We start from the raw sequence: 25,403 nt of genomic DNA on the forward strand, positions 1-25,403 counted from the left end.
TGAAAATCGGACACTACAAAATATCATTAACGTGTTAAATCGTAAAGCCAAAATGAACGTCTGTATGCGTAGCCCCATCGCTATGCGACTGAAACACTGACGATGCGATCTAAATTATCAGTCACGAACACGTTATACCTTCACAATGATTGGGCATACTCATAATGTGGGCGACCCGTGAAGATCCGGGGTAGAATAAGTCTAAAGCAACCCATGCTTGCCGTAAAAGCGACTATGCTTTTCGTAAGAGGCGACCAACGTGATCGGGTGGTCAGGCTTGCTGACTTGGTTAAAGCATGTCATTGTATCTCAACTGATGGACCGATGCTCATGATGTCAATCACAGGCTTGTCTGGTCCAGACTCGATTATTTACAGCCCGCCGCCATATAGCTGGAATATTGCTTTGTTTTGTTAAACAACAATAAAAACAACAAAAAGACATTGTGTGAGTGCGTCCACCCACGCCATCAAGATTATAGCACTGCCCGCGATTCCTACTTTTGTTATGTGTTCAACTGAAACTGCATATAGAGTATTACGAATGATTACTTTAATACTTTAAGTGCAAGTACTAAACCATTGCCAAACGGCAGTCTACCCCGACAAATAATAAACTACAAATGCTCCCATTTTTCCTAGGCAAAAGGGGGACACGGGTGGCCCAGTCGTCTAAGGCGCCGCGATTCGCTGTGCAGAGTTGCGTCCCTTGGGCACGCCAGAAACCTATGATTGTGGGTTCGAATCCCGGTTCGCCCCGATTATGTTTCTAGGTTTGTCAGCACCAAACCCGTGCTCTGAAACCTGCATCACTTGGGGCTTTCCTCCCACATTAAGCTGACACGCCGCGATATAACTGGATTACTATTAAAAGCGGCGTTAAACCCAACTCACTCACTCATTCCTGGGCAAGAGTGTCCACTGTGTCCTCGCGAAGAAAAAATGCAGGTCTACGAACAAGACTTCCTTGGGTATGGACTCAACTGCGATGGAGAGATGTCTGGTTCAGCGACGAATCACGATTTCACGTCCGTCGAGGGGATGGAAGAGCACGGGTCTACAGGCGTCGGGGAGAACGTTACGCCGGAAACAGCGTACAGAAAGTGGACAGGTCCTGGTAGCGTTTAGATGAGGCTACCTCTCATCATGGACAGGTTTGATCCATATCCAGGGCTCAACGATACATCAACGAAATTCTCCTACCACACGTCCTCCCAACGGTATATTCCAGCAGGACAATGCTCGACCGCATACAGCACATGCCTGTCTACACAACAACAACGTTGATGTTCTCCCCTCTCCGTCCAGACCCCCGGATTTGGACCCTATAGAGCACCTGTGGGATGAATGGGATAGACGGCTACACCGACGTCAAGCACAACCCCAGACGATGCAGCTGTTCTCTTTTGCGATGCAGGCCGAGTGGGCAACTATTCCCCAGGATGTGATTCGCATACTCGTCTCTTCCATGGGCAGGTGATGTCAGGCCGCTATCGATTCCAAGGGGGACATACGCGTTATTGATGGTAGATGACCATCACCTTGGACTTTTCCTATGTACCAATAACTGAAATGACTACAATCACTAAGTGTTCTCTCCACAACATTTTGGCTCAATACCTTGTGCGGCTCCTCGTATAAATGTATTTTCCTACCTCACACAAATGTGGCTTTGCGTTTCTTTTCTTTTTTTGAAGAGAATGTAATAAAACCATATACTATGACAACACTAACATTCTTGTAGACCAAATTGTTTTTATTTAACACATAAATTGTTTAAGTCACTTCCATATATGGGGCGGTAGGGTAGCCTAGTGGTTAAAGCGACCAAATTGTTTTTATTTAACACATAAATTGTTTAAGTCTCTTCCATATATGGGGCGGTAGGGTAGCCTAGTGGTTAAAGCGTTTGCTCGTCACGCCGAAGACCAGGGTTCGATTCCTGACATGGAAGTCCAGACAAAACGTAACTCCATAATACCAGGCTAGTTCGGCAAGGGTGGAAACTGGACTTTTATAGTCAGTTAACTCCTTTAACTAGGGAAGATGGGATAGGCATTGAACTGGCACGATATGTTTTGTTCTTTAACTACGATCATGACGATATTGGTGCCGTTCATTTTCAAGGTAAGGGTGTGATGATTAGGGCTCTTCTTTTATTGACTCATTGATTTTGTCTGATGGAAACGTGAGGCTACCCATTTACAAGCTTAAGGGATTAGGGCGGTCGGGTGGTTAAAGCGTTCGCTCGTCACGCCGAAGACCAGGGTTCGATTCCCGACATGGGAACAGCGTGAAGCCCATTTCTGGTGTCCTCCGCCGTGTTACTGCTAGAATATTGCTAAAAGCGGCGTAAAACCAAACTCACTTACTTAAGGGATTAACTTTTGACTGCCACACTGTGTTCTCCTCATTATTCGTGTTATGTACTTTCAAAGGATATTATACTCACCGCCAAAAGAAACGCGAACCATAGAAACACAGAGAGAAGTATGTACGTTAAGAAGAGATGTATCCAATGTGTACCACTTCATGACAAAACAAACGATCAGTATAGCGTGTCTTTATTCTTATCACGATATGCTGCACGTGATTTCCAAACTTTACACGCTAATCCTGCACGAGACAAATGATGCATCTTGAGTCATGGATCTATGACGTCCCATGTGATACGTTCATATGCGTCGGTTCACACAACAGTCCAGTATGTTCGTGTTTGCGTCGTTTGCGTGAGTTATATATAAATTTACACATTTTCGTTATCTTTGCCATGTCATATACGAGACATTGAGCATATTTTAATCGTTATCTCTGTATGTGATATCAATGGTCGTTGGAGATGTTTTAATCGTTATCTCTGTATGTGATGTCAATGATCGTTGGATATATTTGGTCGTTATCTCTGTATGTGATATCAATGGTCGTTGGCTATATTTTAGTCGTTATCTCTGTATGTGATACCAATGGTCGTTAGATATGTTTGGTCGTTATCTCTGCATGTGATATCAATGGCCGTTTGATATATATGTTGGTCGTTATCTCTATATGCGATATCAATAGTGGTTGTATATGTTTAAATCGTTATCACTGTATGTGATATCAATGGTCGTTGGAGATGTTTTAATCGTTATCTCTGTATGTGATATCAATGGTCGTTTGTTATGTTTGGTCGTTATCTCTGTATGTGATATCAATGGTCGTTGGAGATGTTTTAATCGTTATCTCTGTATGTGATATCAATGGTCGTTGGAGATGTTTTAATCGTTATCTCTGTATGTGATATCAATGGTCGTTGGAGATGTTTTAATCCTTAACTCTGTATGTGATATCAATGGTCGTTGGTAATGTTTGGTCGTTATCTCTGCATCTGATATCAATGGTCGTTGGATATATATTTTGGTCTTCGTCACTTTATTCAGTACTTGTAGGCAACGGGCCTTTTTGTACAGACGAAATACGATTAAGGTGCAAACAGTATAAGATAAAATAAACAATTTTTTTGTTTTTTAACAAAAGCATTTTTAACATATTTGCACATTATACATGTTGGAGTATTTGTGTTCTTACAACATTGGCATAAAACAAGTACTTTGCTGTATTCATATTGATAATAGGGTCTTGCGATGACAGTAGTGTATTAAACTTAATCTAATATCAAACCAATCTAATATCTCTTGAACATGAGAGATTCTTCATATATTAACCAACTTGTATGGTGTACGAGTTATATATAAATTTACACATTTTCTTTATCTCTGCCATGTCATATACAAGACATTGGGCATGTTTTAATCGTTATCTCTGTATGTGATGTCAATGATCGTTGGATATGATTGGTCGTTATCTCTGTATGTGATATCAATGGTCGTTAGATATGTTTGATCGTTATCTCTGTATGTGATATCAATGGTCGTTGGATATATATTTTGGTCGTTATCTCTATATGCGATATCAATAGTGGTTGTATATGTTTAAATCGTTATCTCTGTATGTGATATCAATGGTCGTTGGAGATGTTTTAATCCTTAACTCTGTATGTGATATCAATGGTCGTTAGATATGTTTGATCGTTATCTCTGTATGTGATATCAATGGTCGTTGGGTATATTGTGGTCGTTATCTCTGCATGTGATATCAATGGTCGTTGGACTGCAAAATATTTGGAAAGATGTAAAATTTATATATTATGTAAATATGCCTAAGATGGCTATAAGCTGGACAAATTAACCAAAAGTGATATTCATTTTCGATATGGTTTAAGTTACAAACTTTACATTTTCTAAATTCACGAGGAATATTATAATGTCGTCCATGTTCAATTTCTAAATTGTGAGAACTAAGCCGAAAACGAGTCAATGTGGTTCTGAATTTATTTACTGTAATACTACTCAAATAGTACTCACAAAAAATGATTGTTTTAAACTGTGCATAATAAGCCATTTTGGGCATTTCAGATAAATCACTATGCCAAACCTGAGAAAAGTTGCTTTTTAACCGTTGACGTAACATATTTAAAAATACGGTTTTATTACAACATGCTTGAAAGGACTAGACATCACCAAATCCTAATCTAAAAATAACAGTTTTAAGTTCCGTTACCCAATTTACGTGGCTTTGTCCATCGTAATAGGACAACCTATTGTAACATTTTTTGGGTAAGCGGGATTCCTGCATATTTAAAAGAGACAGCCAATATTTGACACATTTCAAGACAGCAAGCAACTGGATAGAGTATCTACCACACTCGCCTAACACCCCATTATTTGAAGTTGATAACTTTACATTTAAACGACGCTTACAGGCATACAACTGAACTTTTTCTGGTGGTTCTATGTCACTGAACCCCCAAATTTCGGCCCCGTATAAAAGTATTGGTGTTATCTTTGCATCAAATAATTTGAAGTAAAAGTGAGGCGAGTATGGTTTCAAGGAATGTATACTACGGATCATGAACACCTTTCTGGCCTGAATTGCAATATTACTTAAAGCTTTCGACCACAGTAATCTATTGCTGAAATACAAACCAAGATAACTGTATCCAGTAACTACTTCAACCGCATTTCCGTCATAATACCATTTTTCATAACGTGATAAACCTCCCACATTTTTAAAAACAACTATTTTTGTTTTCGATAAATTCACTGACATTTCCCATTTACAACAGTAATAATGCAAGATATTTAACTTCATTTGTAAGTTGTTGACAGTATTGCCAAACACAATAAGATCATCCGCAAATAGAAGAAAAATATGAATACATTCCGGATGTACCTGAACACCAAAACGACAATTTTGTTCGATTTCTGTAACCAATTCATTAATAAAAAACTGAAACAAAAAAGGACTAAGCATACACACTTGCCTCACACCAAATAAGGAATCAAATGTACCAGATACTCTGTTGTTTGAACGAGTGAGTGAGTGAGTGAGTGAGTTGTGTTTAACGCCGCTTTTAACAGTATTCCAGTTATATCGCGGCGTGTCAGCTTAATGCGGGAGGAAATCCCGAAGTGATGCATGTCTCAGACGTTTAAACTTCTGTGAAACCCACGAGCACGGGTATGGTGCTGACAAACCTAGAAACATAATCGGGGCGAACCGGGATTCGAACCCACGATCATAGGTTTCTGGCGTGCCCAAGGGACGCAATTCTGCACAGCGAATCGCGGCGCCTTAGACGACTGGGCCACCCATGCCCCCGTTGTTTGAACGAACACAAGCTTTTACTTTACTGTAGATGGATTGTAACATTTTACCCATTTTAGAACTCAAAACATGTTTGTACAATAGCTTCCATAGATGATGACGCTGAATGGAGTCGAATGCTTTAGAGAAATCAATAAATGCTACATAAAATTTACCACCTTTACGCGAAAGATAACGCTGAATGACAATATCAATAGTTGAATAACCTTTTAGAAACCCCGACTGACATGCAGTTATTTTGTCAAGTGTTGCAGCCCAATATACTAGTCTCCACTTTAAAATAGATGTAAACACTTTACTGAGGATACTCAGGAGGTTTATAGCTCAATAGTTATCAGGAACAGAGGCGTACCCTTTCCTGTGTAGTGGTATAATTACCCCAGTTGCCCAACATTCAGGAAAAACACCATTTTGATAAATGCTGTTAAATATGATTTCTAAATAAGGTATTATAACAGCGGAGGAATATTTTAGATATTCACTAAGAAAGTCGTCAAGACCAGCTGTTTAATTATTTTTCAGGGAACTGATACTATCATAAAGTTCGGATCTGCTGATTGGAGAATCTAATATGTCAAGTTTTCTCACCAAGATCATCCTGAATACCCATCTGTTCGAAATACAGCGACGAGAAATAGTCCCCCAGTCCTGTATATCAATAGGGTTGGGGCGTTGCGGTCGTCCAGACACACGCTTTATCATGTCCCAGAAACGTTTTGAGTCTCCCGCTGCAGGATTTTCTAGGTCACTCCTTTTACGTTATGCATATTGGTCCTTCTGTATTCTACATAGTGATCTGTATTCATTGAGGTCGATCTCTCCGGTTGGATATATGTAAACACACATAATGTATCTCTATCGAAACCAAACATACTTTTATCAAACAGAATAGTGATAGCATTTTCTCCGTATTTAACATCAATAATATATCTTAGCAGTGAATATTTTATCAAAACCACTATTCCTCCCGAATACCTCCCGAACTGGGACACTTTTGTGGCAGGTAAACAAAAAAATTTAAACTCTGAAAAAATGTCGCTAAAATCATTATCTATTGTCCATGTTTCACATAGGGAAACAATGTCATGTTGCAATACAAAGGAAACAAAGTCATTATCGGACAGTTTGTTGATTAAACCTTCTATATTCCAAGAAATGTAAGATATTCCTTTGCCTGTTGACTCGCTTTTACAGCCCTGGCCACCCCGCTATTTCCCTGTGGCTGAGTTAAGCTTTGACCTTGACCTCAGCACCCGCTCCTGCTCCACAGTTGATGACGTTCCACCTGAGTCGCGATCTGCAACTGGAGCCGACGACTGATGCTCATTGCCATCCAGACTAGGAGCTGGCATGTCTTCAATAACGAGCCTGCCATTCTTGTAGTAACCCCTCTTGTTCTTTTATCTGAGCAAAGACAGTTTCTCACGCTGTCTCTTCGTCAAGTCATTTGCAACTCCAATGTGGAGTGTACTAGGCTCTGACCTATCTTTGAGCGTTAAAATATTCTTTTCCGTTTCGACAAATTTAGCTATCAGAGGCCGCGATTTTCCAGGAACAGGTTTGCCAACTCTATGTGCTCGGACAATATCCTGTAACACAAGTGGGTCAGATGATCGAGCAGAATTCAAGGTGTCTACTACGATTTGTTTACAAACACTGTAGTTCTCGTCAAGTGTCTCCTGCACCCCGTGTGTGATCAAGTTGTCCCGCCTACTTGCTACACCAGCCTATGAACTTCGCCCTTGATCTTCTCGATTTGCTCGTGCATGACGTTGGTTGACCCTGTTGATTTGTTATGAATGAACTGAATTTTCTCTTCAAGATTGGTTGTTCGACTTGAAACATTTTCAATATTCGACTGCATTGTCTTCGCGTTTATTTTATTGTCGAAAGGTCATCACGAATCACAAAAAGAGACCATATTATGCCCTTTTTTATCTCATCACATTTCTTTTCCAACTCTTCGTATTTGACCTGAATATTCTGGATTATATCTCGGAGTTGACTAACCTCATTACAAACTGCAGCCTTGTATTTTCTCATTTGTTCTAAAACTGCTTCAATATCAGAATCAAAGGGTACTGGGTTTTGCTGAACATCTCCAGCACAGTGCAATATTATATGAGCAGCGCTATGTGAAATAGAGTTATTTAACTGAAGCGGTGTATACAGTGTTCCACGGTAAAATGAGGCACTTTTGTTTACAGGGAAGTCATCAAGTTTACGCATATCTTCACAGTTTATCCTGGCACTACTACCCCGGGAGACAGCTGTAGGGCCCTCTGTACTGTTCGAACATAACCAAATATATACATTTGGATGAAGAATTGAAGTTTAAATGCAGAGTTAGTAGTTTTCCATTTGTTCTGGATGTGAGCCGAGCCAAAGCATATCGCCCAACATTTTGTTGAAAACCTGAATACTCCGCAGGGTAATGAACATTCCCAAACAGAGGTTGAACATTTTGAGACCTGAAACAATCACCAACATATCAGACTGAGTTAATGTACATGATTCAATGCAACAGGAAATAATGACATAGCCGTGTTGATAGTCAATAAGGAATTCGAAATGACTGACAAAATCCTTACCCTCTGTCTGCCTGAGCTCTTGCTTGTAGGCTATCTGCCTCCTCAAACGCCTGGGCAGCAGCCAACATACACACCGATCATCAAAACATGTCAGACAGGGAACAATGTTTAACCAGTTGAACAGACTCAGGTCTCCACTATAAATTAACGAAACCTGTGCAAGGGAAACAAATAAAGAGTGAGTGAGTGAATTGGGTCAAACGCCGTTTTGAACAGAATTCCAAATATACGAGGGCTGGTAAAAAACTTCTAAGCCTAAAAACAAAATTAACTATTGTGAAAGTATTTTTAATTATATGTTCAACATAATCTCCCTGCTTTTCAATACATTTCTCATATCGATGGTGACGCTTTTCAATAACAGTCAGGAAGAAAGTTTTGTGAAGCCACCCTGAAAAACCCATTCACGGCAGCTTGGAGGTCCTCGTTGTCGTCATAGCACTTTCCACGAAGGTGTTCTTCCAGGAAACAAGTGGAAATCACTTAGTGCCAGGTCTGGCGAATATGGATGGTGTGGATGCTCTTCGAATCCACTTTGTCTCAGAACAGCCTTTGCAAGTCGAGAGGTGTGAGAAGAGGCATTGTCATGAAGTAGTAGAGCTCAAGCAGTCAGCATTCCTCGCCGCGATAGTTCTTTCTTTCTTCAGGCGATGAAGTAAATCAGCATAGTAGTCACCGGTAATCGTCTTTTGACTTTCTAAGTAATCAACAAGGGTCACTCCCTTTGCATCCCAGAATACAGTGGCTATAACCTTCTTCCCTGATCTTGAAGACTTGATTTTCTTTGTTGTCGTAGAAGTGGAATGGTGCCATTCCATGGATAGACGTTTTGACTCGGGATCATAGTGGTAGACCCATGTTTCTTTACCCGTTACTAATCTCTTTTTTTAATTTGACGAAACTCTCCCCAATTAGCTCTATATTTTCTCTGGAAATGTCAGGTTTTTTTTCCTTAAGATCAGAATTTAGAAACTTTGGCATCCAACGGACAGAAATCTTATTCATCTGTAAATGTAGAGGAATAATAGTTACAATGGATCCATGGCTTAGATCTGTGTCTTTCCTCAAGCTCAGCAATGGTAATACATCTATCTGATAGTATAAGTGTTTCTTTCTCCTTGATTGAATCTTCATTAAATTGAAGCTGAAGGGGGTCCACACCTTGGGCAATCATCGAGCCTTGTTCTCCCAGCCTTAAACATAGCTGCCCAACGTTTAACAGTTGAATAGCTAGGACACTTATCCCCATACATTTGTTACATGAGGTCATGAATTTCTTGGGGAGTACTTTTCTCTGAAGTAAAAAACTTGATGACTACTCGGTACTCGTTCTTTTGGATCCCTATCACGTTCAACTGGCTGTCACTAATATACAAACGGCCTCAACAGACCAAACAGACTTGCAATGAACTACTTAAACAATGTGCTACATTGACTAGTTCACTTTGTTATGGCCCTTAGTTGAAAGTCAGTCAGGCTTAGAAATGTTTGACCAGCCCTCGTGTCACTACTTAATGTGAGAGGAAAGCCCGAAGTGATGCAGGTCTCAGACGTTTAACTCCTTGGTAAAATCCAGGTATGGTACTGGCACACCTAGAACAAAAAGACCAGGGCGAACTAAGGGTCGCACGTCTGCACAACGAATTTTAGCGCCTTATACCTCCCGTGCTCTTATCCAAAAGGGTATTAAGTTGATGCTTCTGAGGATAAATATTCAATCTCTCTCTCTCTCTCTCTCTCTCTCTCTATATATATATATATATACAACATATGATAAATCAATTTATGGCGAACACATTATAGACCAATATATGCTGGTGGTCAAATCACAGGCCGATATAGACTGTGAGATATATCAAAGACCGAGATATACTGGTGGAAATATCACAGACCGAGACATACTGGTGCACATATCACAGACCGAGATATACTGATGCAGATATCACAGATCGAGATATACTGGTGCACATATCACAGACCGAGATATACTGGTGCAAATATCACAGACCAAGATACACTGGTGGAAATATCACAGACCGAGATATACTGGTGGCCATATCACAGACCGAGATATACTGGTGGACATATCACAGACCGAGATATACTGGTGCACATATCACAGACCGAGATATACTGGTGGAAAGATCACAGACCGAGATATACTGTTGGACATATCACAGACCGAGATATACTGGTGCACATATCACAGACAGAGATATACTGGTGCACATATCACAGACAAAGATATGCTGGTGGAAATATCACAGACAGAGATATACTGGTGCACATATCACAGACAGAGATATACTGGTGGACATCACAGACAAAGATTTGATGGTGGACGTATCTCAGACCGAGATATACTAAAGGAACATATCACAGACCCAGATATACTGGTGCACATATCACAGACAGAGATATACTGGTGGACATCACAGACAGAGATATGCTGGTGGACGTATCTCAGACCGAGATATACTGGTGCACATATCACAGACCGAGATATACTAAAGGAACATATCACAGACCGAGATATACTGGTGCACATTTGACAGACCGATATATACTGGTGGACAGTTCACAGACAGAGATACACTGGTAGAAATATCATTGACCCAGATATACTGGTGCACATATCACAGACCGAGATATACTGGTGGCCATATGACAGACCGAGATACACTGGTGGACATATCACAGACCGAGATATACTGGTGCACATATCACAGACCGAGATATACTGGTGGCCATATCACAGACAGAGATACACTGGTGGCCATATCACAGACAGAGATACACTGGTGCACATATCATAGACAGAGATATACTGGTGGACATATCACAGACCGAAATATACTGGTGGCCATATCACAGACCGAAATATACTGGTGCACATATCATAGACAGAGATATACTGGTGCACATATCATAGACAGAGATATACTGGTGGACATATCACAGACCGAGATATACTGGTGGCCATATCACAGACCGAGATATACTGGTGGCCATATCACCGACCGAGATATACTGGTGGACATATCATAGACAGAGATATACTGGTTGACATATCACAGACAGAGATATACTGGTGGACATCACAGACAGAGATATGCTGGTGGAAAGATCACAGACCAAGATATGCTGGTTGAAATCACAGACAGAGATATACTGGTGGACATCGCAGACAGAGATATGATGGTGGAAAGATCACAGACCGAGATATACTGGTTGACATCACAGACAGAGATATGCTGGTGGAAAGATCACAGACCGAGATATACGGGTGGACATATCATAGACAGAGATATACTGGTGCACATATCACAGACAGAGATATACTGGTGGACATCACAGACAAAGATTTGATGGTGGACGTATCTCAGACCGAGATATACTAAAGGAACATATCACAGACCCAGATATACTGGTGCACATATCACAGACAGAGATATACTGGTGGACATCACAGACAGAGATATGCTGGTGGACGTATCTCAGACCGAGATATACTGGTGCACATATCACAGACCGAGATATACTAAAGGAACATATCACAGACCGAGATATACTGGTGCACATTTGACAGACCGATATATACTGGTGGACAGTTCACAGACAGAGATACACTGGTAGAAATATCATTGACCCAGATATACTGGTGCACATATCACAGACCGAGATATACTGGTGGCCATATGACAGACCGAGATACACTGGTGGACATATCACAGACCGAGATATACTGGTGCACATATCACAGACCGAGATATACTGGTGGCCATATCACAGACAGAGATACACTGGTGGCCATATCACAGACAGAGATACACTGGTGCACATATCATAGACAGAGATATACTGGTGGACATATCACAGACCGAAATATACTGGTGGCCATATCACAGACCGAAATATACTGGTGCACATATCATAGACAGAGATATACTGGTGCACATATCATAGACAGAGATATACTGGTGGACATATCACAGACCGAGATATACTGGTGGCCATATCACAGACCGAGATATACTGGTGGCCATATCACCGACCGAGATATACTGGTGGACATATCATAGACAGAGATATACTGGTTGACATATCACAGACAGAGATATACTGGTGGACATCACAGACAGAGATATGCTGGTGGAAAGATCACAGACCAAGATATGCTGGTTGAAATCACAGACAGAGATATACTGGTGGACATCGCAGACAGAGATATGATGGTGGAAAGATCACAGACCGAGATATACTGGTTGACATCACAGACAGAGATATGCTGGTGGAAAGATCACAGACCGAGATATACTGGTGCCCATATCACAGACCGAGATATACTGGTGGCCATATCACAGACCGAGATATACTGGTGGACATATCACAGACCGAGATATACTGGTTGACATATCACAGACAGAGATATACTGATGCACATATCACAGACCGAGATACACTGGTGGAAATATCACAGACCGAGATATACTTGTGGCCATATGACAGACAGAGATATACTGGTGCACATATCACAGACCGAGATATACTGGTGGACATCACAGACAGAGATATGCTGGTGGACGTATCTCAGACCGAAATATACTGATGCACATATCACAGACAGAGATATACTGATGCACATATCAAAGACCGATATATACTGGTGGACATATCACAGACCAATATATAATGGTTGACATATCACAGACAGAGATATACTGGTGGACATCACAGACCGATATATAATGGTTGACATATCACAGACAGAGATATACTCGTGGACATATCACAGAACGAGATATAATGGTTGACATATCACAGACAGAGATATACTGGTGGACATATCACAGACCGAGATATAATGGTTGACATATCACAGACAGAGATATACTGGTGGACATATAACAGACAGAGATATACTCGTGGACATATCACAGACCGAGATATACTCGTGGACATATCACAGACCGCGATATACTGCTGGACGTATCACAGACAGAGATATACTTGTGGACATATCACAGACCGATATATAGTGGTGGACGTATCACAGAGAGAGTTATACCCGTGGACGTTTCACAGACAGAGATATACTCGTGGACATATCACAGACCGATATATAATGGTTGACATATCACAGACAGAGATATACTGGTGGACATATCACAGACAGAGATATACTCGTGGACATATCACAGACCGAGATATACTCGCGGACATATCACAGACCGAGATATACTGGTGGACGTATCACAGATGGCGACATTCTGGTGGACATATCACAGATATACTGGTGGACACATGATACATACACTGGTGGACACACATGCCTGATACATACACTGGTTGACATGCCTGAGACATACACTGGTGGACACACATGAGACATACAGTGGTTGACACACGAGACATACACTGGTGGGCATGCATGAGACATACACTGGTGGACACACATGAGATATACACTGGTCGACACACATGAGACATACACTGGTGGACATCACTCAGTCATACACAGGTGGATACACATGAGACATACACTGGTGGACACACATGAGACTTACACTGATGGACATCCATGAGACATACACGGGTGGACACACATAAGACATACACTGGTGGACACACATAAGACATACTCTGGTGGACACACATGAGACATACACTGGTGGACACAAATAAGACATACTCTGGTGGACACACATGAGATATACACTGGTGGACACACATGAGACATACACTGGTGGACACACATGAGACATACACTGGTGGACACACATGAGAATTACTCTGGTGGACATGTCTGAGACATACACTGGTGGACATGCCTGAGACATACACTGGTGGACACACATAAGACATACACTGGTGGACACACATAAGACATACACTGGTGGACACACATAAGACATACACTGGTGGACACACAGAAGACATACTCTGGTGGACACACATAAGACATACAATGGTGGACATGTCTGAGACATACACTGGTTGACACACAAGAGACATACGCTGCTGGACACAGATGAGATATACACTGCTGGACACACATGAGACATGCACTGGTGGACACACATGAGACATAAACTGGTTGACACACATGAGACATACACTGCTGGACACAGATGAGATATACACTGCTGGACACAGATGAGATATACACTGCTGGACAACAGATGAGATATACACTGCTGGACACAGATGAGATATACACTGCTGGACACAGATGAGATATACACTGGTGGACACACATGAGACATGCACTGATGGACACACATGAGACATACACTGCTGGACACAGATGAGATATACACTGCTGGACACAGATGAGATATACACTGCTGGACACACATGAGACATAAACTGGTGGATACACATGAGACATACAATGGTGGACATGTCTGAGACATACAATGGTGGACACACATAAGACATAAACTGGTTGACACACATTAGACATACGCTGGTGGACATACATGAGACATACTCTGGTGGACACACATGAGACATACACTGCTGGACACATATAAGACATACTCTGGTGGACACACATGAGACATACACTGGTGGACACACATGAGACATACACTGGTGGACACACATGAGATATACAATGGTGGACATGTCTGAGACATACAATGGTGGACACACATGAGACATACACTGGTGGACACACAAGTGACATACACTGGTGGACACACAAGAGACTTAAACTGGTTGACACACATGAGGCATAAACTGGTGGATACACATGAGACATACAATGGTGGACACACATGAGACTTACACTGGTGGACACACATGGGACATACAATGGTGGACACACATGAGACATACACTGGTGGACATGCCTGAGACATACACTGGTGGACACACATGAGACACACAATGGTGGACACACATGAGACTTAAACTGGTGGACACACATGAGACATACACGGGTGGACACACATAAGACATACACTGGTGGACACACATAAGACATACTCTGGTGGACACACATGAGACATACACTGGTGGACACAAATAAGACATACTCTGGTGGACACACATGAGATATACACTGGTGGACACACATAAGACATACTCTGGTGGACACACATGAGACATACACTGGTGGACACACATGAGACATACACTGGTGGACACACATGAGAATTACTCTGGTGGACATGTCTGAGACATACACTGGTGGACATGCCTGAGACATACACTGGTGGACACACATAAGACATACACTGGTGGACACACATAAGACATACACTGGTGGACACACAGAAGACATACTCTGGTGGACACACATAAGACATACAATGGTGGACATGTCTGAGACATACACTGGTTGACACACAAGAGACATACGCTGCTGGACACAGATGAGATATACACTGCTGGACACACATGAGACATGCACTGGTGGACACACATGAGACATAAACTGGTTGACACACATGAGACATACACTGGTGGACACACATGAGATATACAATGGTGGGCATGCATGAGACATACACTGGTGGACACACATGAGATATACACTGGTCGACACACATGAGACATACACTGGTGGACACACGTGAGACATACAATGGTGGACATGTCTGAGACATACACTGGTGGACACACATAAGACATAAACTGGTTGACACACAAGTGACATACACTGGTGGACACACAAGAGACTTAAACTGGTTGACACACATGAGACATAAACTGGTGGATACACATGAGACATACAATGGTGGACACACATGAGACTTACACTGGTGGACACACATGGGACATACAATGGTGGACACACATGAGACATACACTGGTGGACATGCCTGAGACATACACTGGTGGACACACATGAGACATACACTGGTGGACACACATGAGACATACACTGGTGGACATGCCTGAGACATACACTGGTGGACACACATGAGACATACAATGGTGGACACACATGACACTTACACTGGTGGATACACATGAGACATACACTGGTGGACACACATGAAACATACACTGGTGGACGCACTTACGATATACACTGACGGACACACCTTTTAAACATAGACTGCTGGACACACATAAGATATACACTGGTGGACACACATGAGACATACACTGGTGGATATGTCTGAGACATACACTGGTTGACATGCCTGAGGCATACACTGGTGTACACACATGTGACACACACTGGTGGACACACAAGCGACACACACAGGTGGACACACATGAGACGCACTCTGGTGGACACACATGAGACGCACACTGGTGGACACACATGAGACATACACTGGTAGACATGCCTCAGACATACACTGGTGAACACACATGAGATGCACACTGGTGGACACACATGAGACGCACACTGGTCGACACACATGAGACATATACTGGTGGACATGACTGACACATACACTGTTGTGCACACATGAGACATACACTGGTGGACGCACATGAGACATACACTAGTGGACACACATGAGACATACACTGGTGGACACACTTACGATATACACTGGTGGACACACATGAAACATACACTGGTGGACACACATAAGATATACACTGGTGGACACACATTAGACATACACTGGTTGACACACATAAGACATTGTCTGTTTGGACTTTCAGTGTTATTCTGGTGGACATACCTGAGAATATATGCATATTGCTCCTGCAATGATGGTCATTCTGCGTCCAAATATCAGGAAGTATGGAGCTAACATATGGTAGACATTAAACTGGTTCTGCCTCGTCTTTGGACAGTCACTGTTGACACTAAATGGCGTGGTCTGTGGGGAATAAAACATTACATATAGTCCTTATCATCAGTCATTACATTTTGTAAGTAAATACATTATTATGATGGTGAACATAGTTGTCATTGAACTTGGTTAAACTATAACACAGATTGCATGGCTACACCATTAGTAGCCACATGAGTAGTTGAGTAGTAATATGAGATTGCCTTGTCATGCAAACTATCTTTATTTATTATTCATGGCTACCGGTACTCCTGGTATGACAGGACATGTATACACTTTTCGTGAAAACCTGGTTTCATCACTGATTTTCAGTGATCCTTTTACATAATGTTCACCGATAACTAGCCTTTTTCGACCTATGCATTGTGGAATCTGTTATTCCAGATGTTATTCGAGACAAGGTATTCTCTGGCGTTCACATTTTATATTCACAGCTTTGTAGTTACCTGATAATGATAATTCATGCAAGTGAAATATGTGAAGCAAATATCATGATCTCTCCGGTATTTGTCGTAAGTCTATAACAAACAAAAAACAACACGATTACCAAGCATAAATGTAATACTTGAGACAAACAGCTATAAACAATAATGTTAGACACAGACAGACAGACAGACAGAGACACAACACACACAGGATGTTCTATTTTACTATTTCCTTAGCAATAATGACATGTTATACAAACCAATCCACACATTATGCGGAAAAACATCCATTTAAACCCCCGGATGACAGCGCGAGATGTCGGTGGTTGTCTTAGGCTCCACACAGGGCACAGGAATGTAGCCAGGAAACCAGTCTCTAGAAGCTGAAACTCCCAACCTAAGGGAAGACAATGGCATTACTTAAACGAAATACCAGTCATTAATGGATATCCAAGGCAGTATAAAAAGCGTGGACAGAGGTAGTACGCAGACGTTTACAGCTAATTATCATCATGCATAACACGAGGGATGATGCACGTTAAAACACACAGGGCACAGGAATGTAGCCAGGAATCCAGTCTCCAGAAGCTGAAACTCCCAACCTAAGGGAAGACAATGTCATTAATTGATGCTCAAGGCATGATACAAAGAGCGGACAAAAGCAGTACACAGACGTTTTACAATCAGTTATGATCATTCATAACATGAGATCTGGTGCAGGTTAAAACCACGTGTTCTATCCTAATAGTTATTCAGTATTGTTTGTCATATTGAATTGGACTGGTTTCTTTGTTAAGCTAACAACTGAACTAGCAAAATATAAACTGGTAAATTATATGAAGAAACAAATCAACTTACCAAAGCTATACCTACAAAAAAAAGTACAATAACATTGGTTATGGTTTAGCGTGAAGATTTCTTACAATACAGACACAACATTATGATAAAAGATAAACGAATCATGTGATAAAGATTACAACAAAAACTAAACACGATTATTCGCATGAACTGTCAGAATTGAAATTCAAGATATAATACTGGTGATTTAGTATACATAATGTTAAAAGTCTCAAAGCGAATATTTCAATGTAAAGTTTTATCAAGAGGCATTTTTTTGGCAATATGGGGATACAAAATAATTCTAATCTAAACCATAAAAGTATTTGTCAATGCGAAGCTACAGATCTAATATAAACAAATCTACCTACCACTGGCGTCCGGCGTCAACAAGTAAATGGTATATGGTCCACAGACACAACATCAAAACCCAGTTTGCTGCTCCTCTAATGACGAGGGACAGAGACAGAGCCAAGCCGAGATGCGTGATAAAAACAAGAGTATTCTCATCTGGCTTGTTGTCCTTGAAAAACCAGTAGACGATTTTTGGAACGTCGATAACACTCTCTCGATCTGTGTCAGCAAGACTCTTGATGCTGTATCTAATGTCTGTATTGGACGTGTATGGGAGAAGGCCGTTGAAAAACCAGTAGGCGATTTTTGGATTGTTAATAACACCCTCTCGATCTGTGTTCGAAAGTCTGTTGATGATGTCTCCAAGATCTGCACTGGCCTCGTTTGGGAGAAAGCCTTCTTTTCCAAACAACCGTTTGTTCTGATGCAAGGTAATGAGAAATGCCCCAACTGCAAAAGTAGACGTAAAACGTCAAACATATATATAAACGAAAATTGGTTTTGAAGGACGGAACTCAGATAAAATCCTGTTCAGATTTCGAACAAGAGTTCTCGTGCTTTCATTGAGGCTGATAGTGGACGCACACGATAGAAGGCTTACAGTTACAGTGCTTGCGATTGTAACGTTATTGTGACCTACAAAGACTTCTCCGTCAACGTTTGAGGAAGTCTGTTTCACTTTGTAAACTTCCAAACACACACATGTCCCACGAATCCTTTTTAAATCCGTGTAGAAGTCACAGAATGAATTTCTTGAAAAACACGTATGCGTTAAAACTTTTTATTTTTAGGAGTATATATTTCTTCCCATAGCAAAAATGTTCATCGGACTTATAAACCAACGTATATCCCATGACTTTCAAACCTAGGTATACCTCATGACTTCAAAACCTAGGTATATCACATGACTTTCGAACCTAGGTATATCCCATGACTTTTAACCCTAGGTACATGTATATCCCATGACTTTCAAACCTAGTTCTATCCCATGACTTTCAAACCTAGGTATATCCAATAACTTTTAACCCAAGGTATATCCCATGACTTGCAAACATGGGTATATCCCATGACTTTTAAGCCTAGGTGTATCCCATGACTTGCAAACCTAGGTATATCCCATGACTTTCAAACCTATAGGTATCTCCCATGACTCTAAACCTAGGTATATCCCATGACTTTTAAACCTAGGTATATCCCATGACTTTCAAACCTAGGCATATCCCATGACTTTCAAACCTAGGCATATACCATGACTTTTAAACCTAGATATATCAAATGACTTTCAAACCTTGGTATATCCCATGACCTTCAAACCTAGGTATATCCCATGACTTGCAAACATAGGTATATCCCATGACTTGCAAACCTAGATATATACCATGACTTTTAATCCTGGGTGTATCCCTTGACTCTAAACCTAGGTATATCCCATGACTTCTAAACCTAGGTATATCCCATGATTTTCAAACCTAGGTATATCCCATGACTTTTAAACCTAGGTATATCCCATGACTTTCAAACCTAGGTATATCCCATTACTTTTAAACCTAGATATATCAAATGACTTTCAAACCTTGGTATATCCAATGACTTTCAAACCTAGGTATATCCCATGACTTTTAAACCCAAATAAATATCCCATGACTTTTAAACCTAGGTATATTTCAGGACTTTCAAACCTAGGTATATCCCACAATTGACTGGAAATGAGACCCCGGTGAAATCTAAAGACCTGCATGCTCTGTATATTTCCTTGTGCTATCTGAATTTGTTATATCTAGGTACAATGAACTAGAATCGACTACATTAAGAACTTCTGTTCTTCACGTCAATGATGGCTTGTTGTACTCTTAGCTTGATTGGAAGATGGACCAGCGAGGCCTCTGACATAGCTGGACATATGAATTGAGAGATCCAATGCCCTATCCAGTTGCTGCCTTGCTTTGGAATTGTCTAACCCTTCATCTGGATCTTCAAACTTGAGGATCATCTGACACCTTCCTCGGAAAAAATCGTTCAATGTGTTTGTTATTATCTCCTTTCTTCCTAGTCATTTTCACCTTTACTGCTAGTACACGAGAAACATATGGTACAAGTCAAAATAGGAAATTGCATAGGACATCAAATTTGTCAAATTTGGAAATGTCCTCCATATGTCAAACATAAAAGGTTTTGAAGGCTTTAGGCCTTGAATGTTGTAACCCTGATCAACTACCTTTTGAACAAGAGTCTTATGATGCTCTTTGAAATCTTCGCAGAACCCCAAAAGTTGTGAAATGTAAGCACCAATGGCTGTAACTGCTGGAATGTTGCTCGACATAAAGGGAAAGTTGAAGTCATCCCTATCCCTTTTGTGAAACCGTCTTGAGGATAGTCTTGTCACTATGAATCTTTACGCAAGAAACAGATCAAAGTGACCTCGATTATGACACATTTTTCCCCAATCTCTCTCTCTCTCTCTCTCTCTCTCTCTCTCTATCCCCTGATATACTTTAGGCATTGTATTTATACTCAGTCGAGTTATCGATTCACAGGGAGCTGTTGACCTAGAAACTTTGAGATAACCCTTATCGTGTTTCCTTGTTTTGTGTCATGCATTGCAGCATGCAAACACAATATCCAAGGTATTACACTCGATCCCTTCGTGGTTATCATAACTCTAACAAAATATCATTCCAAGGAAAAAGTATGGCTGTATTCGGGTAAATGGTTTGGGAACAATTGGTATAAACATTTCCACGAGAGTTCTCAATTTGCACAATGTCTCTGCTATCAGAAACCTGTTCGGATATGTGTTTACAAAGACTTACATTTAAAATATTCCACATAACATAACACTTACAGTAAATTAATCCAAGACATCTCAAAAGAACATTTCTTGCCAACCAGAATGTGCCTTCTTTCACTTCACTGTCATTTCTGCTGATATCTCTGTCAGGTTCTGAATCACTCATGTTGGGAATAAAATGCACGACTCGCAGTTAAACCGGCCCTTTTCCTGTTGAGGCCACCCTGATCGCGCAACAACCACGGGGAACCAGTTTACTTACGTCATAAGGTCATTCAGAGTCGCTGTGTACCAAGTTGACCTATTACACGTAACTGCAGACTAGTTTTCGCTTAGTGTTGCTGTTCTCCCTTCTTTGCTTTTGGGCAATGTAAAACACCAATGTGAATTTGTGTCAGTACTTGCAATATCTAAATGGGACGGTGTGAAGCCGGTGGTAAAAGCGTAAGCTCGTCACGCCGAAGATCTGGGTTCGATTCCCAATATAGCCACAATGTGTGAAGCCCACTTTTGGTCTGCCCGCTGGAATAGCATCACTGGATTGTTGCTAAAAGCGGCTTAAATCAATACTCATTCACTCACTCAGTGCAAATACATGTATTGGGGTGTCACTGGACCACAAGAATACATGTACTTATCATGAACTAATGGCGTGTACATCTTTAGACGCTCACTGAAAGGATGGGCAAACACTATTTTTGAGATCCTCACATCATTATTTTAAGAACATCCTACCTGTGAAAACTGTTTTCTGTGTGTAACCCGAGGACAAATTATTTTCCCCAGCACTTCCGGGAACAGATTCTTTTCTTTCAGAAATATGTCTGGCTCTGAACAAACATTTTCACACATACTCAAGTGATCCTCACACCATTGATACACAGCTCGAAGAGAAGCCCAAACCCAGTGGACGATAGCATGAGCGTCGGGATCAGGACACACTATTGTTGTTGTTGTTGATCAGGACACACTATTGTTGTTGTTGTTGTTGTTGAGGACACATTTAATTTGTTCTCTAAACACCAGTTTTATCTTGTGGGTATGGTGTTAATTTTCACATGAGTAAAAAAGAAAATGTTGTTTACAAAAATATATTTATTGCTTCAAATGTAAAAAAATGTACACTCTGGTAGGACGTTATATCCATGTTTTTACAGATATCAACCTCTTAATTCCAAACAACACACTTTGTAACTGTAGAATAATTAATTATAGTCTGGAATTCGACGTTCCTGAATAAATAACACCGATACCATGTTTTATTGAATAAGTGTCAGTCTGTCGGGTGATCAAGGAACGCATCATTGGTGATCGTCAAGACATTCTTTGATGATCTGGCACAGAAATGTTACTCCCTGTGTCAGTCATACTAAACATAATGGTTTAATCATTTGTGTTGAGTCACATGAATTAACTAAAAATTAACAGTTACTGACAGAAGAGCCTTGAAGCTGAATGCTCCCCATGTGTGTGCACAAGCTCCATTCCAGCGTGTGACACCTTCGTTACACTCTCGGTAACATCGCTGCAACCAGTGTGGGTGCGGCCATTACAAGAATCGTGAAATTTGCCCTCCAACCCCTTCAACCCCTCCAACCCCATATTAGTCACGTTTATACTTTTGTTTATGTCTTTGAGAATGTCATCATATTTTATTTTGAAAAGGTTTACTACTGACCATGTTTTCCAGATGCATTTACTTTGTTGTTTTAATAAAGAGATTGGTTCGAGATTGCAGATTAACAGAAAATCAACCAACTTCTCCCATACATTCTTACCACATCAATAAAGATGATACTTTTAATGAAATAGAAATTCAAATTGACAAACAAAGAAAGTAATTTATCAGCGGTAAGTGTATTCGGCGTCACGACAGTCGTCACTTGTTTGTAAACATAACGGTCATTCGGTTGCGAGTTAAACTCCAAGCATGGTTGGAGCCACCTATCCCAGTGGGGAGTTTTGACTGGTGGCAGCGATAGTATAGAGAGCTCCCCTAACGGATTATGTGAGGAGCTTGGTGTGTACACAACTAAGGGAGACTATTCAGACAAAGGGAGACTATTCAGGACCATGACTACACACGATCAAACAAGGTTGTTTTAAAGAATTTATGTATTTGTCTGCCCTAACCTCGTGGATGTCGAGTTTTTTCAGACGCACATTCTAGTTCTGAAATGTAGATTTGTACTTGGCCTACCTCTAACTGTAAAATAACACAGAGATGTTGACTACATGTATTCAATATCCTATCAATTGGTGTTAAATTAGCCTGCGTGATATATACTTACCGCCAAAAGAAACGCGAACCAGAGAAACATAAAGAGAAGTATGTACGTTAAGAAGAGATGTTTCCAATGTGTACCACTTAATAACAAAACTAACAATAAGTCAAGTGTTACCATAGTGTCATCGTTCTTATCACGATATGCTGCACGTGATTTCCAATCTTTACACGCTAATCTTGCACGAGACATATGGTGCATCTCGAGTCATTGATCTATGACGTCACATGTGATGCGTTCATGAGCGTCGGTTAACGCAACATACCAGTATGTTCGTTTCTGCGTCGAACCAATCTAATATCTCTTAAATATGAGTAATTCCTCATACATTAACCAATATGTATGGTGTTCGAGTTTCTTTTGTCGGTGAATTTATTTTGAATTGTGTTCCACTTCAAAACGAAGATTAAAGAGGAACATATATATTATATGTCCCTGTGGCATCCAGGGGGTTAATGAGTTATTCCAACTATTAAATTGTTACTTAAAAGACGTCACCCCATGACGTACGGAAACGTTGCTTGTTGGAGTAAGGAAACAAACATGTGGTCATATTGTGAGTGAGTTTGGTTTAACGCCGCTTTGATCAGTATTCCAGTTATATCACGGCGTGACTGCTTAATATGGGAGGAAAGCCCGAAGTGATGCAGGTCCCATACGTTTACCACTTTGGTGAACCGATGAGCACATGGTCATTTAAATAAAATCGTTGGAATTATAGTTGGACTGAAAGTCATAAAGTGTCAAAAATATGTAACTTATGGGACCAATGTGACTTGTCAATCGAAAATCACGACTCCACAAGCTTAATACTCGGTTAGACTAGGCCGATTTCCAATATTATTTTTTATGAAATTAAAATGTACAAACTCTTAAATAAAGGAATAGAACGGCAACAAAACAAATACTTTTGAATCATTGTTTCGTGAAGGTTGTTAACCAATAGATGTTTAAAATACATTCAGAACCAAAAATTAGAATGAAATATACCCGGCAGAAAATACAAGAACTTTTATTTCAAAACAGTGCTTCCTGTTTGCTGTCGGGTAGATGATATGCTTTGTGTGCACCTACCACAATTAAACGTACCGTTGAAGATAACTAATCCCGTTTGACGTAAATTGTGACTTTGTGAAGGCATTTAATGTTTGGTTGTATCACGAAATGTAACTATATATCGCTTTCTGTACGTTTCCATGGTTACTTGAATATAATGAAAGACTAAATATCCAATTCACTTATAGTAATTATTTTATGTACAAACATTTACATTTAGATATCTCAACCCGCAGCAATAAAGATTCGTGAAAATACTTTGCACAAGAAATACGGTGGGAAAATCCCTAAAATATATTATCACAACTCCGAATATGGTATGAAAGTCAACGTTCACTTGAGCTGCAAGTCGTATTGCAATCATAATAATTTTGCATATTCAATAATTCTGTCTTTGACGACACCACAAGAAGAATCATCCGGAATTATTGCAATATCGGTTCCACTCATGACCTTGCCCATTTCGACTTTTGTTCCAAGATTTGATCTTTCAGCATCCGCGCGAGACACACGAACAGCGCCTGGAAGGTAGAGCGAATGTATTGAATGTCATGAGTGAGTGAGTGAGTTGGGTTCAACTCTACTTTGAAC

At 40.6% G+C, this 25,403-nt stretch overlaps 2 protein-coding genes across 2 annotated transcripts in view; both read right to left on the reverse strand.

Annotated features, from left to right (window-relative positions):
* Positions 1–6,735: 6,735 nt before the first annotated feature.
* On the reverse strand, positions 6,736–21,684 carry LOC139452120 (lipase maturation factor 1-like). Its single transcript, XM_071233445.1, has 8 exons — positions 21,526–21,684; positions 18,701–19,133; positions 18,351–18,361; positions 17,753–17,889; positions 17,514–17,585; positions 16,954–17,094; positions 8,297–8,450; positions 6,736–8,176 (listed from the first exon to the last, which is right to left on the reverse strand). The coding sequence occupies exons 1-8, from the start codon at positions 21,635–21,637 to the stop codon at positions 8,052–8,054; spliced, it is 1,185 nt and encodes a 394-aa protein (XP_071089546.1). The 5' UTR covers positions 21,638–21,684; the 3' UTR covers positions 6,736–8,051.
* An 870-nt stretch (positions 21,685–22,554) lies between these two features.
* LOC139452478 (tetraspanin-5-like) overlaps positions 22,555–25,403 on the reverse strand; it is a 28,629-nt gene continuing 25,780 nt past the window's right edge. The window contains exon 7 of the mRNA XM_071233969.1: positions 22,555–25,333. Within this exon, the coding sequence (XP_071090070.1) occupies positions 25,259–25,333 (75 nt within the window). The 3' untranslated portion in view covers positions 22,555–25,258. The remainder of the gene's footprint in view (positions 25,334–25,403) is intronic.

The sequence above is a fragment of the Haliotis cracherodii genome, unplaced genomic scaffold (assembly GCF_022045235.1).
Source record: "Haliotis cracherodii isolate W230 unplaced genomic scaffold, xgHalCrac1.p SCAF_9, whole genome shotgun sequence".
Classification (NCBI taxonomy): domain Eukaryota; kingdom Metazoa; phylum Mollusca; class Gastropoda; order Lepetellida; family Haliotidae; genus Haliotis; species Haliotis cracherodii.